The sequence below is a fragment of the Poecile atricapillus genome, chromosome 2 (genome assembly GCF_030490865.1).
Source record: "Poecile atricapillus isolate bPoeAtr1 chromosome 2, bPoeAtr1.hap1, whole genome shotgun sequence".
Taxonomy (NCBI): Eukaryota; Metazoa; Chordata; class Aves; order Passeriformes; family Paridae; genus Poecile; species Poecile atricapillus.
The window spans coordinates 150,004,786-150,025,790 of record NC_081250.1 but is presented as its reverse complement, the minus strand read 5'-3'; the positions used below and the strand labels follow the sequence as shown (position 1 = coordinate 150,025,790).

Sequence of the window (21,005 nt, the reverse complement as noted above, 5' to 3'; positions counted from 1 at the left end):
GCTAAGCACAAGAGCTCTGATTCGACAGGCACAAGAGAAATTTCAGGATGTGAATTTTACCAGTGGGAAGATTGAAGCCACAGTTTTGAGGTGCTGTTTATGCAGTAGATTGTTCCTGAGACACTGATCAAGATGCCTGACAGCTTGGCAAGCAATCATTTTAATGTAGGAAGCTAAGCAGCAATGAAGAACTTTGCAGTTTTGTTCTGAGTTCTTCCACCTGCTCTCTTGCAACTGAACTGAGCCCTGTGATCAGAAGTATTGGTCAGATTTTCACCAGTGCTGTTTGCTGTTTCTTCCAAGCAGCTTCTGGACAAGCTTGAGCAAGTGCCTTATACAGGCTGGGCAGGAGTCACTGAATGCAAAGCAAAATTTTCACCTAAAAATCAAGTCCTGTATATGCTTCATTTCATATGGCACCCCAGCAGCTGTGAGATACTGTTACATTAGGGGTGCAAATTAGAGACTGTCTTATGTGCTACCAGACTCTGATTTCAAAAAGTACTTAAAATTATTTCTTTCTTAAAAGCTTGTACTCTCACCGCTCAGATCATGATAATGGGCACCAGGAGAAATTACTGTGCTTTTTTTTTTAGCCCTTTCCTCTTGGCCAGAGTTCCTGTTTCAATCCAGAAGTTAGAATGTGGTTTCTCATGGGTGCAACAAACTCTACAAGGGCTGACTGTACCTCATTAGTGCGCAGACCACCAGTCAGGCCTATTCCAGTGCATTGGTTCAACATATGTTGGCTCAGGTATGTTTTCTCTGGCAGCTCAGGGTCCCAGTCTAAGCCATTAAAAGTCCTAAAATGAGGAGATAGCAAGAAGCAAAGAATATATGGTCAGAGTTTCATGGTGTCAAAACAGGCATTGCAGCTTGTTTGCAGTTCCTCTGGGAAACACAAATGTGTGGCAAGTTTGTATTTTTATTTTAAATACAAGGGAATGCATATTTGGCTGAATTTATGAAATTATTCTGAAACCCCTACCCCTGATATAGATCCTCCAAAGCTAAATTGCTTGAGTTTGCAGTTGTTTGTATAATTCTTGTGTATAAGATGAAAAGCAGATACCAGAGTTTGAACTTTTTCACAGCTTTTTGACAAGCATTGGTTCAGCTTGGTACACTCCTCAAAAATAATCTAAACAAAGCAGACTGTATAAGCAATGCAGTTTTAAACAGATCAATGTGAAATATTTTTAGCAGCACACAGTATTTGCTGCTACAAAATCGTGGAATAGAAAGCATTTGCAGGGCATGACAGCTTCTTGTGTTCGTTCAGAAATTTGTATGGTGTTTATTTAAAGTGTATAAACAAGTCTCTAGGTGATGATTTCTAACAACTGAAAATAGGACCTTAGCATCCTATTCCCATATCAGATCTTATTGTTAAGCTTATAAAGAACTATTTTTCCCCCAATAGAACTTATCAAAAAGAGATTTTGAATAGAAACTGCTGCATGTGACTTAATCTTTCTTCCATGTAACTCGTGACCTCACGCAGCCCTTAGGCTGATGGTGACACAGTGAGCATTTCCTGTGAACCGTGAGCAGTGCTGGTCCCACTATTGTTGGGCACTTTTTTTGTCTGGGAAAAAACAAACCCTTATTTACTAGAAGCCAGTGTCCTGTTTGTTTGTAGCTGGCTGGGAAATGCCATATTACAAGGGTCTCAGTGGCAGTCGTCGCTCGTAACAGAAGCTGTTGTTGTGTTTTGCTCTTTTCTCACTGATTTGTATGAGACTTCTGAGTCTGCCTTGTGACCTGCTCCACATTCAGTTCACACCACAAATACTAACCTTGTTTATCCAATATGTTTTTTCCCTCCTTGGTGTTTCCTCAGATTAGCTGTCAGTAAAAGGCTAAATAATAATCCTCCAGTTATTATTCCTCCCCCGTGAGGCCACCAGGGTGCTTTTCCAAGTTGGCGGATGGCGTTTGCTGTAAGAGCTGCTACCTGGCAAGGCAAGTGTGGAGGTGGAAAATTACAGACAAAATAAAGGAACAGCATTAAACTGGTAATGGGATGCAGCTGCTTTGGCCTTTGAGTCTGCATGTGAGTCTCAGCAGCCTTTGAAAAAGGCTGTGTGGAACCACTCTTGGCCATACAGAATCAGTCCCAGCCGAGCCGTGGCCTGTTCTAGGCAGGTGCAGCAGCTCTTAGCAGTTGGGACATTTCACTTTTGGCTGTAAGAGGTTGTGGACAGCCTGTCACATGGATGACAGTCTCATGGCTGTGCTGACTTGAAATTCAGTCCAAGCCAGCATCCGTGCATCTGTTGTGCACGTCAGAAACTGGATGCTGCAGGGCTGCTGTCCCAGCACGTAACCATAGCCAAGTTTATTTAAAATACACCCCCCGGCTGAGTCCTTGCCACTGAATGGGGCGTCAAAAGGAACTTCTTGGTGTCAAAACATTCCTTCTGTCTATACATTTCTGCTTATTGTTGTCTTTCCTGCCCCAGCTGCCTTCTGAACTGCCTTCCCATTTTAAAATATTGCATAAAATGGTGACATTCTGTTGGTTTAGCAGCATACATATACAGAGAAAGGAACCATTAGGATATGCAATTACCTTCCTCACTTTCTAACACCCTTGCAGACAGAATTTTTACAAAGTTTCATTTTTGGAGCTCATCCTTGTGAGTCAGAAAACCTCTGGAAGACTTAGGGGGGGTTCTGTTGTTTAAACACAGACACAGACACATACACATATATATACACACAATTTCTTTAAGAATTTCAATTTTCAGTCTTTTTCTTTTTTTTTTGCTTCTTCTGCCAAATCACACACGCCAACCTAAATATGCGTATCATATATGCAGCATTCAAGATACTAAAACCAGAACAGCCTCTTTTAAGGGAAGCATAGTATTTTGGGGTTGGAGTTCTCCTTGTCTGTCTGGAATGTTCTCATTTATATGAAAATGTCTAGCACTAAAGCAGCCTACTGTTGAAATTATGAAGGTCCTGCAGATTCTGCCAGCATGAAGGGTGAATTTTAGGAAGAGCATCTGTGAGGTACCTTTTGAAGTCTCACTTCATGGAACAGTGGAGGTCGTGCTCAGTGCCTCAGAAAGCTCTTTCCTGGAAAATTCTTGGTGGAACATGGCTGTGAGCTTTACAAAACTCTGATTTCCCAGCAACAATGCTGAGCAGAGACATCAGAGGTGACACCTAAATCTATACAGAGAGAGAAGACTTCTGGGCACTAGAGTTCTTCAGAGTTGTGGTTCATTGGGCAGACTGAACTTAGCAATACACATCTCAACTTTCAGATCTAGAAAGCAAACACAAAAGGATTTCCTGCCCATTGCTACAATGATTGCTCTGTCTGCCTGTGCATTGCTCAGGTGAGGAGTCTGTCAGGTTCAGAAGCGCATTCTCCCAACAGCAGATTGATTTTTTTCCTGTCTTGTTTTTAGTTTTCATGTGCACCTGCTTCCTGCCAGGAGTCTTCTCTAGCCCCACTCAGTTTCCACTTGAGTAACCAACTAAATTCTGATGTGACAATCTCACAGTTTACATACTTACAGTAAAACCATACACATCATTTAATAAATGGTAACAGTTTGGAATTCTGCATAACTGTATGTAAAACACACATGATGATTTTATAAACTGCTGGCTTACTCTTGGAATGCAATTTATCAGGACTCTGCCACTTAGCAGATGGAAGCAGTCCCATGGCATGGCTTCTCCAGCAAGAGAGAAAGCAGGTTGTGCTCATGTCAGTGATCCCTGCCATTACCCAATCTGTGGGAATGGCTCATGTTTCACTTGAAAGTTATCCCTTTCCTGTTTACCTGGGGGAGCACTCAAAGCTTTTTTAGAAATTCTTCCATTTTTCTTGGCGTGGGGCTATTAATTCTTGTATAGATTTTTATCGTGGCCTCTTTTTCTAAAGATAGATATTTTGGCTGCTAATGAGTAGTTCAATAAGAAAAATATCAAAGTGGCTTTTCTAAAGAAGAATCTTGAAACATAATGTTCTTGGGGTTTCAAGTGTCCTTTTTACCCTTCCATAAAAGCTACATCCATGGCTCTGTTCTGAAATCAGTGAGATTCATGTCTTCTGCAAAGTATGCCATTTTCACTGTAAATATTTAGATTGAGGTTTTTATTTATAATACTTAGATGTTAGGAAGATCACCCCTTGCAATAAGTAAAAATAAATTCTTTCCAAGAAAGCATTTCAGTCTCTCTCCTCTGAGTCATGCATGGAAAGATAAAACTAATTAATTTTAGTCATGTATCAAAGATTGGGTAGAAAACCTTTTTTCCTTCCTTTTCCTGACCTGTAAAATCAAGCCAGACCTTAATCTGATTTTGAGTTATACATGCAAAGTTGATCTTGAAAGTACTTGAAGTCAAGTACTGAATGTTTTTTTAATAATTTTAGGACATTTTTATGACAGTTGGCTGTGGCTATAAAGCATAAAAAATATCTATCTGTCCAGTTTAGAAATGTGCAGATTTTACAGCTGAAGGAGAAATATTTGTAAACAGTTTTTAATTCTCTGCAAAAGTCATTTCAAATGGTTTGTGTGTTTCCAGAACTTTTTGTTGTTGTTGTTAAGATCTGTATACACCACAGACAGGTGTCATTGCAGACTGGAGACAAAGTGGTGGCCTCAAGGACAGAGGGACAGTGAGCTGTGCCAACCCCTGCCGTCCCTGATTTATATTCCTATTGCTTGTCCCTGATCTACCAGTGTTTCCTTGTTTCTGCTCACAGTCTCCATTAAAATAAATTGTTTGACTCAATGGATGTTGGATTATTAAAAGAAAATATTTTTGTGTCCATTTTGCATAAATAAGTCTATTTGATTGTTTATTCACATAAGATGTGATGAGGCTTGCTAGGCTGATGACAGAGCTCTTGCCAGCCTTCATCCGTGTTTATTTAAAGTCTCTGTATGATTTACTGCAAAACCTTCCCAGCTTCTCACAAATGTTTACTGATGGATGAGCTCGATTGAGACATCCCAGCTCATAACTCACAAGTCACAACATAATTCAGAAAAGAAATGTCTGCTTTCAACACACAGCCCTTGTGCAGTGAAATGCCACCAAGTTATTCCAGATGTTGGTGATCACTACAATAAAGATCCATGACACTGGTTAAGCTGCAGCCTCTCACTGTGTTTGAAACACACCCTGCAGGGACTTGGCCTCACACAGTAGCAACCTTGGGTGCTTAACCAGTGCTCCCAGAATGGTTCTCTGCAGGCAAAATGGGATGAGTATTTACACATTGCTATTTCTTCTGTGTCCTGCAGAAAAATCATTCACCCTAAATGAATCATGCCCAGCCTTTAGTTTTACTTGCCTTGAACCAAATGTTTCCTCTTCCCCATCATTAATTAATTTTTAAGCCAGCTCAGGCACTGATAAGTGTCAACATCCTGGAGCAGGTGAGGTGCCAGTTAAACATGAGGTGCCTGAACCTGCTTGTGTGCTTGGGAAGCTGTTGAACCTGGTGAAGTTAAAGGGAGTGTTAAAACCACAGGGAAATGGAAGTTTTCCTTGCACTTCTGCTTGAATTGCTGGCTTCCTAACTTGCATTTTTGATGAGGATCGTGTTCATGAAGAGAAGCTGGATGGTACAAATAAATGTTGCGGTCTGGAGGCACCGTGGCTTCTTGAACAAGAGCTCTGGGTCTAATATGGAAACACACACAGAGTTATGTCTCAGCTAAAACTTCCATGTCAGCCAAGGCATCACCAAACAGCAGGAAAAGCTAAGCAGGAGATAGTGATTTGAATCATGATGTGAACACGGTGCCACCTGTACAAACACAGGCCTTTCCTAAAGATCTAAATCCTGTGCAAAAGGAGTCACCAGTTCCATGGGAAGTACTGGTGTGGAGTATTGGCCTCAGTACAGGCCTGCAGCTGCCTGTACCAGGGAAAGGTGGCTGAACCATGATGCCATTCCCTGTGGCACGAGGCTCATGGCAAACACAGATTGGGAAGTTTCAGCAGGAGCAGGTCTCTTCCAAGAACTCTGGACTCATCAGGGCAGCTGTCACTTCCTAGCTTGTTCATTAGCCAAAGTTGAGTTAAATCACACAGACCTTGGCCTCAGACCTGGATTTTGAATCCTGGTGATGAAATTGGTTATTCATGCCAAAAAATAGCTTATTTTCCATAATATAATCTCTGTATCACCACAGAGTGTGCAACACTCTTGGGAAAATCTGATCTGTCTCATGGAAGAAGTTAGTGTTGCTAGTCAAGATTTGGTGCTACTTTAAACAGCAGCAGATTAGACTTCCAAATTTGCATGAGAGGCTATTTTGGGCAGGGATTGGTATAATCCTGCTTGGTAATGGATGCCTCAGTGTGCTGAACAGGGAGCACAAGGTACAGGTTGATCTCGCCAGCAAAGGTCAAACACTGCTTGCGCTCACCATATATGGCTTTGGATAATAAATTGTTTTCCTTCCTGGGATAAAGACACTGAGTTTTTCTGTCTTGGCATCAGTTGGACTGCAAGAAATAGATTGTTTTGTTTTTAACGTTTTTCTAAGAACCGTGTCCGAGTGTTACCTGCCCTGTGCTGATAAAGGAGCGGCGGGCAGGTCCCAGAGGAGCTGGTGTGGCTGCTGCTGTGGCCAGTCTGCCATCTGCAGGCCACTGCTCCGTGCTGGGGGTGTGGAGAGCAGCGCTTGGGAGTTCTTTCTTCTCCAGAAATTATTTCTAGCAAGTTGTTGTTTTCTAATAAGTGCCATCTAGTAATTTTTAACTTTTCCCCATCTGATCCTATAAATAGTCATCTCTGTTCTTAAAGAAAGCAAAGATAGTGGGGATGAACAAACCTTAGATTTATCTAAGTTGGTGAATAATTGCTAATTGTTGGTTTTATTGTCTGTCATTCATTTTTCTAAATAAACATTTTTGTGCCTAGAAATGGGACATTCCATAAGACATTCAAATTCTGTCCTTCGCTTTCAGTCCATTAAATCTTTAGTAACCCTTTTGTGGGGGTGGTCTTAGATTAAAACAGCACTGCTGTAATGTTCAATTTTGAATCTTAAAAGATATGTTGAGCAGGGGATCTGTGTATACGACAGCCAGGCAGCTTCCAAGCACCCCAAAATAATTTGGTTTTATGTTCCACAAATTGATAGAGGATTCAGTAGCAGAAATACTCCAGTTGTTACCTTCTTATTGCCCAGGTATTTGAAAGGTAAATGATCTGTGCTTAGCTGTTTTTTTAACCATTGCTAAAGAATCTTAAATGAGTTTTTAATCAGGGGGAGAATTCACTGTAGGTTGCCCTCAATTTACTGTTTTCAATGCTGTAACAAAACTTCACGTATAGAGTGAAATGTTTGGTGAGTGCCACATAACATTTCCATAATTTTTTCCTTTGTTTTAGGTCTTCCTGAACAATACTACAGCCTCACTTGGTTCCTCAGCCCTATCCTGGGCTTGATCTTCACTCCGCTCATAGGTTCGGCCAGTGACCGCTGCACGCTGAGCTGGGGCCGCCGGCGGCCTTTTATCCTTGCTCTCTGCATTGGTGTCCTCTTTGGAGTTGCACTTTTCCTTAATGGCTCTGTGATAGGTAAATAACAAGGAAATCCCCCACATGGATCCCTACTAATGTACCTGCTTTGATATTTTAATGTAGGAAGTAAAGATAATGTTCTGCAGTTGGTTTACCTCATATTTAATGTTAAAATCATTAGAAGTGTCCACAACCCTGCCCTTGAGCTCTGTCCATCTTGCCTGTTATTATTTGAACTCATGAGTTACAGCACTGTGCTGAGCATTGTGCAATCGTAGCTGTAACTGGTATTAATAACAATGTTATTAATACAATGGTTGCCAGCATAATGTTTGCAGTCGCTGAGACAAATTTGGTTGATCCTTGACATGGGAAAATTGTAGCAACCTGTTCACAGGGAAATGTTTCCTGTTGTGATCCATTTTCCCTTTAATGCATATCTGGGAACACATCCTGTTTCCAGCATTATTTCAAAAATTATCTTTTCACTTTTTCTTGTGCTTTTCTTAGACCCGGTATTGAAAAAGTCCAGAACACAGTTAATATTTGTTTATCAAAAACTATGTGGGAAAATAATTTTTCCTGAGCCCCCATAAAAGCTGGTAAAAATAGTTTCCCTTGAACATAGTTTACTACGAATTTAATCTACAATCTCTTTGTAAATTTATTGTAGGAGAGGTGACAGCAAGTACGTTAACGAAAATGTTTACAAAATGATTGGACTGATGCAAACAAAAGGAACTTAGCACCTAATAACATCCTCTTGGCTCACTTTTTTGGGGTTAGATGCAGCTCTATTGTGAAACAGGTCTACTAATTGAGGGAAATGAATGGAATGTTACCTTGGCTCAGCCTGTTAAAGCCAGACTGGAATGCTGTATGATTGGCTTCAGTTCTCTGCAAACTGCAGTGGACAAGCTATTCAGATAGGTGACATTTAGTTTATGCTTTTTTAATTTATCCAAACAATAAATATTATTTGTTTGAATTGTTATCATATGGAATTGTCCTAGGATGACTGTATGGTTTGATATCAATTGTATTTAGTTGTCATCAATTGTATTTAGTTGTTGTGTCTCCAAAATTTACTCCTCTTCCTCCAGATGTTTGCAGGATCTTAGACTGCAACCCTCTTACAAGATTTTAAGTGATAAGAAGCTCTCAGTTCCATACAGTAGGTCAGGAGCCATTGATACTAGCAAGCAAACCTCAGGTTCAGTTTATAGGCTTATTTTGAAGCCTTCTAATAAATCAGCACAATATTTTGTCAATTTTTATTCTTTGCTTTCCTATCCTCAGTCTCCAGTTACTTGCAATCCTAATTGCAATTTAGGACAACAGGAGATGCTGCAAAAACTGTATCAGACCCTCTTTCATAATGTGGCCTCTGGTAGTAGGAGTCACAGGGAGGATAAGCAGGAACACAGAGGTTGACTAATCCCAGTCATGATACAGCCATGTCCCAGGAGAACACCTTACCCAGCTCCTGTTCTCTCCTGCCCTGTTCAGGTTTCCAGCAGATATAAAGCACTGTTTGTGTTTTCTGCCTTCAAAGGGTTTGGTATAAATGAGGATTCAATATGCAGGAATCAGCACTTGAGATTTAGCTGATTTTCGGTAGCTTAGCCAGTTCATCTCCTTCCACAGACATTTTAATCGGTTACACTAATGGTTTTATCAGCCTCGCATGTGTAACTTCTAAATCTCTGTGATTTGAGTAATTCATGCTTTTGTCGCTGGTTCATCTTGTAACAAATTATCCAGCTCTGTGCTAATGCTGCTTTTCTACTCTGTAGAAAAAAAGCATTTCATATCATGCTGTCAACAGAAGCTGACTGATGCTTTTTGCAATGCAAAATATATCCATGTTGCTTCATCCTTAAAAGTTTTGCTTATAAAAAGCAATCTAGAAAATAAGAATGCTTAAGAAAATCAAAAAGATAGATGAAGGGGTTAAATTTCACTTTATCCTGGTGTACTGTGACTACTATACATTAAGCATCGTGTCAGGAATGCTGCCAGCAGTGCAGTTACCTGTGAATGTATCTGACAGATGAAATATGTCATTTTGGATGCTCCCCTCTCCCACCATGGCTGTCTTTTATAAAAACAGCCTTCAGCATCTGAAGGAAAATACATGGGAGGAATACAAAATAATATCCAGTGCTCCCAGAGGTTTAAGATATGCTTTATAACATAACATTTTGATGAATGTCAGTCTTAAGAATACAAAAACCGTCCTTGTCCTAGACCTTCCATGATGCTGTGCCAAAGAGCTGAAATTGCCATTTTGCTCCATAAAGGAATGTTTGTAGTGGGTATGTTGGCCACCTTTCTCTTAAGGTATTAAGCTTGTTCTTAGGAGTTTGCCCTTTTTAAATGAGATGCTCAGATACCTCTCCCATTTCTCCCCAGGTCTGGCTATTGGTGATGTCCCGGACAAGCAGCCCATTGGAATAGTTCTCACGGTGCTTGGGGTTGTGGTGTTGGACTTCTGCGCTGATGCAACCGAAGGGCCAATTCGGGCCTACTTGTTGGATGTGGTGGACAGTGAAGAACAAGACATGGCCCTGAACATCCATGCATTTTCAGCTGGTAGGGAGTTAGCTGAGATGTTTTTGGCAGCTGTTCAGTCTTATTGAAGACCAGACTGTGGCTGAATTGATTTTTCCTGAACTCACTTCTCACTTTTTTCTCTTCACAGGTCTTGGAGGAGCAATTGGTTATATGTTAGGAGGGCTGGACTGGACACAGACCTTCTTGGGTAGCATTTTTAAATCTCAAGAGCAAGTCCTTTTTTTCTTTGCAGCCATTATTTTCTCTGTCTCCGTTGCTCTCCACCTTTTTAGCATTGAAGAAGAGCAATATAACCCTCAGCAGGATAGGATCGATGATGAAGGAGACACACTTTCCAGTGCCAAATTCAGTGGCAGTCTCCCCCCTCTGAACCGGCTGAATGTAATTAGTGAGGAAGAGCCCTATGGAGCTTCCATGTTCCATGATGAGGTTCAGTCGGAGCATGACCTCAACATGGAGTTCCTTGAGGTGAACATTGTGAGAAGCAAGAGTGACTCAGTTCTGCACATGCCCGATGCCACATTGGAAATTGAATCGGAGCTGCTTTTCCTGCATGACATCGAACCCTCCATTTTTCAGGATGCTTCATATCCAAACACTCCCCACAACACAAGCCAAGAGATCATGAAGTCCAAACTCAACCACCTGTCTGCTTTCCTCAGGGAGAATGAGAAGGAGGAGGAAATGTTGCTTGATAATCGTTTAAATGAAGATAAAATCCCAAACATCAACGGCTCCCTACCAAAAGAGTTCCTCAACGGGCACGCCAGAATAGGCATGAAGCAATCCAGCACTTCCAACTCCATGCGACGGCGGAGGCACATGTTCTACCGGCAGCCGTCCTACACCTTCTCCTACTACGGCAAGATCGGCTCCCATCGGTACCGCTTTCGCCGGGCCAACGCCATCGTCCTGATCAAGTCCTCGCGCAGCATGAACGACATCTACGACATGCAGAAACGGCAGCGGCAGCGCTGCCGGCACCGCAACCAGAGCGGCACCACCAACTCCAGCGGGGACACGGAGAGCGAAGAGGGCGAGACTGAAACCACTGTCAGACTGTTGTGGCTGTCGATGCTAAAGATGCCCAAAGAGCTGCTGAGGCTGTGCGTCTGCCACCTCCTGACTTGGTTTTCCATCATTGCTGAAGCTGTGTTCTATACAGATTTCATGGGACAGGTCATCTTCCAGGGCGATCCAAAGGTAGGAGAGCAGTTCCCACGGGCAGGCCTGCTCAGAATCCCTCATTTCCGAGATGTGCTCAGTACAACAAAGTGGTGTTGGTGTTTGTGTCTGTTGCAGGCCCCTTCAAACTCGACTGAGCTGCATGCCTACAATGCTGGGGTTCAGATGGGATGCTGGGGGCTGGTGATTTATGCTGCTACTGCTGCTGTTTGTTCAGGTAAGAGACTGTGCAGTCATACAGTGGAATGCACCTCACGCATGTATTTCTAAGGTAAAAGTAGAATCATGGAATATTCTGAGTTGGAAGTGACCCACAAGGATCATCTAATTCCTGGCCCTCCTGAAAGTGTTGTTTCAGTTGGCATCCACCTCCTTGTTTGGGGTAAAGGATATTATGGAAAAGCATGTCTTGTGGTCTTGAGGGGAAGGGCTTCTTTAAGAATCAATATGAAAATGTTCCTCCAAATGTTGAGGTGGAAATATGAACAGATGGTTAAGTGGCATAAAGCACAAAATGAAATCAAAGGATATTGAGTGGCATTTAACAAGCCTTCAGAAAACTAAAACCATGCTTCATAAAAGATGTACACATATGCAAGAGGGGTTTTGCAAAGACTGTTTTTAAATCAAAATTATAAATATATATTTCTGAAAGTCATTCTGCAGATAATTTGGGCTTGCAATAGACTCTGAAATTTAGAGTTTTTGTCAAACTTAAATTCTGTCTTTTGTAGCACATAGCAGGCATGTCTGCACAGCTCATTACTGTGGGGACAGGCTCTTTCTGAAGCAGGAGCACATCCTGTTCCCAATGGGGCTGTGCTGGTCAGACAGCCCAAATATGAGCATCTACCTCCTAAACAGGATATAGAGCTGCCACATCAATCCCCTAAAACTGATATTGAAGGGGAAATGGCTTCAAACTGAAAAAGTAGGTTTAGATTGGATATTGGGAAAAATTTCTTTCCTGTGAGGATGGTGAGGCTCTGGCACAGGTTGCCCAGAGAAGCTGTGGTTGCCCCATTCCTGGAAGTGTTCAGGGCCAGGTTGGACAGGGCTTTGAGAAACCTGGGATAGTAGAAGGTGTCCCTGCTTATGGCAGGGGTGGTTTGAACTGGATGGTTTAAGGTCCCTTGCAACCCAAACCATTCTGTGATTTCCTGTTTTATTCTTCATCTCTGCAGCCTTGTTGCAGAAATACTTGGACAACTATGACCTTAGCATAAAAGTGATCTACATCCTGGGCACACTGGGTTTTTCCCTTGGCACTGCAGTGATGGCCATGTTCCCCAATGTGTACGTCACCATGATAATGATCAGCACGATGGGTATAGTGTCCATGAGCATCTCCTACTGCCCCTACGCGCTTTTGGGACAATACCATGAGATAAAACAGGTAAATGGAATATTTGGAGTATATATGTGAATCAAGGCAGAACATTCCTATTTCTCATAAAATCATGGTGGCATAATGGATTTGTTAAATCAAATTATTGAAGATAACCTGCCAAAGCTTGAATGGATAGTAAATAGCAGAAGCTGGTGCTGAAATCAGATAGTTTTGGCCCTGAATTGGCTCAGGGGGAGTCATGATTGCTTTTTTCTATGATGAGGTATAAAACAATCTGGGTGCATATGGCAGATGAAGAGAAATTAAATTATTATTGGAGTATTTACTATATATCTAGTTGTTGCTCCTGTCTCAGATGTGGTATGGTAGTGTTACTCAGGTTTTTCACAGTCTTAGATTTTGAAGTGAGTCTGGAAATGCAGCTGTAGTTTTGGGGATGCATAAAGGAAAACAATTCTGCTGGAAACAAGGATGATTTTACTTCCCAACAGTGTCATTCCACTGTTCCATTTGGATTACAAATTACAGGAGGATCATTTATTGCAAGTTCCTGCATTGCAATTGGGAGGGGGATTCCTTTTTATGATCATAAAATTAATGTTTCATGTAACACCAAATGTTTCATGTAAAATTGTTTTTACAAAACCTAATCTTGGAGCTAGAAGTGACCTAGTCAATACCTGCCTCATGCTGCAGGGTCCTGAGGAGGCTGTTGATGAGCAGATAAGGAGGCTGTTGCTCTGGAGTTGTGTCGTGGTGCTACACAAAGATGATGTGAAGTTGACCATGGGGCTGAGGAATTTGAGGAAGGTTCTGGTGTTTAAGTATCGCTTTCATCCATTGTTTTACCTCCTACCACATTTCTTGTCTTTTTGCAGTACATCCACCACAGCCCTGGGAACTCGAAGCGAGGGTTCGGCATTGACTGCGCCATCCTGTCGTGTCAGGTTTACATCTCCCAGATCCTGGTGGCCTCCGCGCTCGGCGGCGTGGTGGACGTGGTCGGCACGGTCAGAGTCATCCCCATGGTGGCTTCGGTGGGATCCTTCCTGGGTTTTTTGACAGCGACTTTCTTGGTGATTTACCCTGAAGTCAATGAAGAGCCAAAGGAAGAGCAGAAAGGACTGGGTCCTCCAGAGACAGCCGAGGGCAGCGGTGCGGGCGTGGAGAAGCCGACGGTGCTGAAGCTGACGCGCAAAGGAGCCACAGCGGCCGAGCCGGAGGGCGAGTCAGCCGTGTGAGGCCACCGACACTTGTTCACCCACATTCCAAGGAGTGCAGGTGCAGGATCAAGAACTTTTGTTGTGGTTTTCTTTTTCCAGGAAAGCAAATTAGGACCTTCACTACTTGTAGCTAAAATTTGCAGAAGAAAAGGCAGTTTCATGCAAAAATGTAAATTAAATTCTGTAGTCCTTCCTCTAGGTTTGAGCAGGTCACTCTGACGCTAATTGCTTTCTCTACAACTTAGAAACGTCATTTCTGAACACTTTTTTATTAAGAATACATTTAGATTTCAACTAAGTTTTATTAATCTGCATGAGACTCACAGTGTATACAATTAGCAGTTAGAAAAATTAAGTTTTCGGCTGTTTTTAAACTAACAGAAAATGGAAGCTATCTCTACCTATAGTTTCTTGCCATTTTTTTGTCTGAAAATTTCAGATTTCACTAGCATAATAACTGAATCAAATGCTTAGACATCAATCGATTTTTTCACAAGCATGATATTACTGGTCTGACAGCTACGTTAATTTTAGACTTCATGTTTTTGTTAGTGCAATTACTGCAGAATCCTTTTATTTGCAATTATTTTCAAGGGGAAAAAAGCAATTACTGCAGAATCCTTTTATTTGCAATTATTTTCAAGGAAAAAGAAAAGCAATTACTGCGGTTTCTAAGAAATTGCCATGAATTCTTTTAGTCATACTATTCACAACCACTCCCAAATCTGCTGCTTGTCAGGAGAGGGTGACACTGAGTGCTGGATGTCAGCTTTAGATGGAAGGAGCAGCAGCTGGGAGAGGTGACCAGCACTCACAGTTTTCTTTATCACAAGTGCTGCATTTTATGAATGTCGTTGGAATACGCTGTGACAATTTTTAGCTGAGAGTTTCACGTGCTGGTGAACTCGGGGGTTTTCTCAGCATTTAAACCTGATCATCTCTGGAAGAAGCTGCCGTGGAGAAAGGGCATCTCTGGGGTCAGCTTCATGGGAGGGGGCGTGTGGATTCTCTTCTGTAGGGAAAGGAAGTCACTGATTAATTGCACTTTTTACAATCCTTTAACCTCCTGGCTGGGAATGCAGCAGCCAAGGTAAAGGCACGGGGTCAGTACAACAAGGAGAACCCAAGGCCTACCTCCGTCACTTTATTGCTTAGTCTGGGTGTATAAAAATCTGTGTCAAAAACAGTTTTCAGGCCTTAAAATTCAAGTGTTGCTGTTCCAGTCCCTGTGTTGGAGGAACTGTAGGCCAGAGCCCTTCTGAGCTGCCGTATCAATGTCGTCAGCACATCCTCCATTGTCCCCTTCCATGATTCAGGACACAGCTGCAGTGCAAAGATACTTTTCTGGAAAGAGGTTGAAAGAGTTGTGCTAACTTGATTTAAAATAGGTTTGGATCATTATCCAGCAGCCAGTTAAAGCAACTTTCAAAACTTGTGTTTCACAAACTTCTGATTGTCATTTGTAAGACGTGTTTGTGATGCTGTTGACTCATTTTGGCTTGGGGGCCCCCTGGGCTGCTGTCAGTCCGTGCTCTGGACAGGCAAACACAGCGTGGTGTGAGATTTCTGCTGCCTCAAACTCCTCCTTCTCCGAGACTTGCAAATGCCTGTGTCAATCATGCTGCAATCCAGGCATTCAGACAAAGCTATATTACAATATGAAAAGCAATTTTTAATGAACTACTTGAATTGTCAATGTATTTGAGAAATGGATGTTTGGATGTATTTGAAGGTGGCGTCCGTGGGTTTCTCTGAAGGCTTCCAGTCAATGCCTATGGCCTCTGCTATCAAGAGTGACCAGTTTTTAGGCTGGTGACATCACAGAGCACTGAAGTACATGTAATCACACAGGACTTAGGGGTTGTATTTGTTTTTCCCAGTATCTTGAGGAAGTCTTTTTTTTTCTATGGTGAATATTTTTTTTATGTAGAACATGTACTGTGAACTGTGTTCAGCCAGGGGAGTGATACTACTGAAGAGTGTGAGATCTTACTGAAGAAAGCAGTTGTGAGAAATTCTGACATGAATTTTACCATCTCAGTTACATTTAATATATTCTGGTGATGTTCATGTGTGAGAGACAAATGATGTGTTTCACCCTGGAACTGGCATTCATGTAAGTTACATGCTGAGTTACACATTTTAAAGTGGCTTTAATATTTTAGTTTTGAAGCTCCTTTTGAAGATTCTGCTTTTGGTTAAATAACCACTGTCAAGTACTCCTTATTTTAATCTCTACTGCAGGAAAGGTTCTTCAACAGTTTAAAAACCTGCATCTTCTGACTGGTGCCAGCCTTACTCTTTCCCCAAGGGTTCCATGGACCAGCATGGATCAAATCTCCATTACTCCACATTGCACTTTCTAAGCCAAGATCTTTCACTGCACCATCAGACTGACCAAATAGCTGCAGAGAGGGAGGAGAGGCTGAAGCTCCCTCTGACTTCACATCCCACAGAGGGAACATGAAACCATTTTGGGAGTGAGCTCACCCATGTTTATGGAGCTTTCTCAGCCAGGGAAGGCCAAGGAGGGAGGAAGGACCTTTCATTTCGAACCCAGAGGCTTCAAGCTATGGCAGGGCAGGGCCAGTTTTGTCACAGACAGCGTTTGGCATGGCTTCATTTCTAAGAACTGGATGTTAAAATCTGTGTTTCGAGTTGTTTGTGGGGCTAATAACACACGAATATGCACACTGCCACAGCAGGAAGCTGATTTCACTCCCTGGTAAAGGCAAAGGAAATAATTATTCATTGTAAATGTGCTGAAGTTTTTGTAGTGTTGCCAGAAGAATTAACTTGGGGAGCCCCAGCCAAAGCATCTCTTCCTATCTTTGGGCCAGCCTGGGAAACCTCCACTCTGGCTTTACCTGCTGAGGTCTCCCAAGGCCTTTTCCTTGGATGTGAAAGTTTTCTTTCTAGCCCCAGCACTTCTCAGGATAGAGTGGGCAATGAATTGTTTCTTCATCTGTCCCTTACCTTATCTTTTGATACAGAAATTATTAAATTTTTTGCCACAATTAAAGTAGTACAGTTTTATGTGTTTGTTGCAGAGCTTGTGGAAAGAGAAGTTTGAAATGGCTTTTTTTTGTTATTCCTGGTGACAACGAACACCTTTTTTTTTTTGTTTGTATTCCTGTCTAGTTGAAGTCATCCCATTGGACCTTCAGTGTTGTAGGACTAAGGTTTAGTGGTTCAATTCTGTGTTGTTCAGTACTATAATCAATTTGAACATGTTCTGCTGCAGTGATGTGTGACACAAGGCACTGCTGGTGCTCAGACCCTTGAGGGCTGTGGTCAATCAGCTGCACATCTTGAGATGTTTCATGTGAGAGCAGAGAAGCTTTAACTTTCACCCCTCAGAAAGGCCAAGCGTGGATTTGGCCCTGTTGGGTTATTCCAAGAGTCCAGTGATATCTGTGCTGTTTGTGGACAGCAATTTCAGATTCCAGAAGCAATAATTTCTTAAGAATGTTTCTCTTCCTGCTGATTTGATGACTTTCATAGAGATTTATTGCCTAAACAGCCTTTTAATAACACAAATCTGGCAGTTTGCTGGCTGTGAGCAGTTGTGGAAAGATGGGGGTTGTTCATAATCATGAGGGAGGATGCCAGTAAATCCAAGAGAGGTTTGTGCTCTTGGAACACACAATATCCTTTTCCTCTTTCATCTGGAGCCTTTTTCTAGGCTCTGAAATATTCCCAGCACATCAGTCTGGAAAGGAGGTGGCTGCAAATGTACTCTCCTGATTTTTTTGCTGTTGCCAATGCTGGCACTCAGACACCAGGATGGAACAGGCTGCGTGAGGTTTTCCTCATAGGCAAGGACCGAGTCTTTCTTATCCCTCTCCCAGCAAGATCTGAACCCCCCAGCACTTGCAATGACAGCAGCAACCACGGTGCATTTTGCAAGGTACCTCATTCAAACCTCAGTTCCATCATTAGGAACATGTCCCCTGCCCTTGGTCCAGGGTGAGCTTGGCTTCCTCCAGAATCCACCATAAAAAGCAGGATTTTCCTGGCTGCCAGGTCTCACAACCATGGAGGTTGAGGTCACATCTATGAGTAGAGAAAGTCACACTTTGATCCTGAGAGAGCTGGGACATCTGGGCAGGAGGGAAGCACAGGAGGCAGGTGCTGAGATTTGGGGGTTTTTAGGGACGTGTGTGTGTGTGTGTGTGTGTGTGTGTACCTTTGTGTTTGTACATTTCCAGACACACTGCTTGGGCCAAAATACCTTTGGGGATTGTGTGTTGCTGTCCCTGGACTCCACAATGTTTTCAACTGAGTTCTTCCAGGTTTCCCTCATCCTAGTGTGATGTGAGACAAGCTCAGCTATAAATATGTATCCTTAAATGAACAAATGAACTCCTGCATGATATTCCAAGCACATGTAGCAGCTTCAGCATCTGAAGTGTCTGTCGTGAAAGAGAAGTTGGTTTTCTTTGCAGCTGTTTTGTCCTCATTTCCTTTGAATAGGCCAAATAAATGTAATGGACACCAAATGTTGCACAGAAATGTTGTTGATGACTGTGTGGAAGAAATACCAAATTTTATTTTTCTTTGCAGAAACTTTATGGTTCCAGAGAGTCCTTTAGCTGTTTTCTTTCCTTAAATGACAAAGCTGAACGTTTGTAAAGCACATCACAAAATGGTCATTTGGAAAAAGTGGAGCTACCCAAAGTTTTCTCTTTGTCATGTTGCATCCAAAGGAGCTGCAGCAGCTCAAGCACCAACTGGGGTTTGAATTTGAATCTCAGCAGAGTTCAGAAACTGCTTTAGAAAACAACAAAAAGGATCAATTCCTTTTCATGACACTTGCACCAATGATTTGCTCATTAAGGTGTTCCAGGTTTTCCTGTCATTTAAATTAAAATCACCTCCTGGAAAACAAATTTAGTTTGGTTCCTCAACCCGAGCAACTTCACCTGAATTTCCACTTCAGCTTCCCTTGCCCCGAGAAACGAGGGGTGCCCAGGAGGGAAAAATACATCCCCCACCAAAAGAGAGAATCTGCTGTAATTAAAGGGCTTTTGATGCCCTTGTGACCTGCTAAAATTTTAAGGAAAATGCAGAGCATGGTTCAGTTTCACCTGCTCTGGCACATTTATTCTTAAATTTGGAAGTTTGGGTTGAAGATTTGGGAGCATTTAGTCAAACTCAATGTCACCTTATTTACCGTGCACCTACTCAGTCCTCTGTAACAGCCAAACTGTAGTAAATAACCCCAAAATCCAGACTTTTTCTCTCAAAAAATTGGCAATTCCCATTGTGAATTTGTTTTGCCTGATGTAACATGAACACTAAGCCCTTTAAGTAGCCAAATGACCAGCTTATTTTAAATGCCTCGTATTACTAGAAAGCTGCATATAGGCATCTCATAGCGGGGAAAAAAAATTAAAAAAAAAAAAAAAAAGAAAAAAGAATATTTAGTTCCTTTGTGAACTGGCCATATGACAACTACTTTTTTATCAACTTATTAAGTTGGGGCACTATAATAGCTCTTGCTGAGTTTAGCAATGTTTATAAGCATGTGTTAAACACATAATGTTGTTTTATGAGGAAAAAGGGATAAAGAAAAGTGATGTCACAGATGAATGTTTGAGTGCGTAGATGGCATAATGTATGTATGATTTTTATTTCTACACTGTTGAGCTTATTTTCTGTTTAAAGGTTAAAAAATTGTTGCATGAGAACTGTTTTACTGTGTTCTGCACTTTCTGTTCTTTTTGTATAATCTTGATTTTTTTTTCATTTATGCATAGAAAAAAAAAAAATCAGTTTAGAAATATTCTACTCCACAAGACATTGTGTTCCAATCTGTTGTTCCAAAGTTCGATCTTAATAAACATTTCAGTAAGAGTTGGTGGCTCATGTCCCTGTGGTGTTTTTAGGGAAGGTGAGCAGAGGGACCCCTGGTCCCTGAGCTGTGAAAGGCAAATGACACTCACCTGCACCCCAGAGTTTCATGAATATTTCCAAAAATGCTACTGCCAAATATTGCCTGGCAAAAATGCAGGTATTGCAATTCAGAGATGATTCTAAACTCACCTGACACTTGCCAGGGTTCAGGTGTAACCCAGGAAAGAGCACAGGTGGAGGAAAAAGGGGAAATCTGGGGGAGGTGTGTGTCCCCAGCTCCAGGCTCTGCTCTGACAATGGGTGGTGGCTGTCACACAGAATCCATCACCTCTCATCACATCATCAGGGCTGAGGAGCTGAGGGTCTCCCCAGTCACCTCTGAGTCTGTGATTTAATAGCCACAGGCAGCTCCCAAAGCAATCAGTTCCCATCCAAACTCATCAACCTCATGGACCATTGCGAACAAGAGGGGAAAGCTGGAGCCAGATCACAAACACCAGCTGATGGATAAACTTGCAGTGTAGAGCTCACTTGTGCCATTTGATTTCTAGTTTCTTTGACAGATTTAATCTGTGATTCTTCCTAAAGGAAATTCCTCAGAACATTAGTATGAAGTATCAGCAGCTCTGAGAAGTCAATGCCCACCTGGCGTTCAGTTCATTTTTCACAGAATCATCACAGAATCAATTACACTGGAAAATACCTCCAAGATTGATCCAGACTATGACCAATCACAACCTTTGTGAAGTAGACCAGAGCACTGAGTGCCACATCCAGTCTTTCCTTAAACACCTCCAGGAATGGTGACTCCACAACCTCCCTGGGCAGCCCTTTCCAGTGCTTGACAAACCATTCCATAGAGAAATTATTCCTAATACCCAATATAAGCTTCCCCTAGCGCTAATTGAGGCTATTTCAGCTTCTCCTATTCATAGAATGGACTTGATGATCTCCAAGATCTTTTCCAACCTAGCTGATTCTGTGATTCTGTGCTTGTGACTTGGGAGAAGGGACCAACCACCACCTGGCCACACTTTGCTATCAGGGAGTTGTAGAGGGTAACAAAGTCTCCCCTGAGCATCCTTTCCCCAGATTGAGACCCCACAGCTCCCTCAGCTGCTACTCACCAGGCTTGTGCCCCAGGAACCTTTCCCAGTGCCATTGCCTGTCCCTAGACACGCTTTAGCACTTCAATGTCCTTCTTGTCATTATTGGCCAAAAACTAGAAAAATTACATGAGGTGCGGCCTCCCCAGGCACAAATGGACAATCACTGCCCTGGTCCTGCTGGC

General features: G+C 42.2%; 1 protein-coding gene across 2 annotated transcripts in view; it reads left to right on the top strand.

The window, feature by feature from the left end:
• Positions 1-19,714, top strand: part of SLC45A4 (solute carrier family 45 member 4) — a 62,597-nt gene extending 42,883 nt beyond the window's left edge. For both annotated transcript variants that reach the window (XM_058830326.1, XM_058830327.1), the window contains exons 3-8: positions 7,388-7,576; positions 9,935-10,114; positions 10,224-11,299; positions 11,399-11,498; positions 12,466-12,677; positions 13,511-19,714. In XM_058830326.1, the coding sequence (XP_058686309.1) occupies positions 7,388-7,576; positions 9,935-10,114; positions 10,224-11,299; positions 11,399-11,498; positions 12,466-12,677; positions 13,511-13,873 (2,120 nt within the window). In that variant the 3' untranslated portion in view covers positions 13,874-19,714. The remainder of the gene's footprint in view (positions 1-7,387; positions 7,577-9,934; positions 10,115-10,223; positions 11,300-11,398; positions 11,499-12,465; positions 12,678-13,510) is intronic.
• Positions 19,715-21,005: the final 1,291 nt, after the last annotated feature.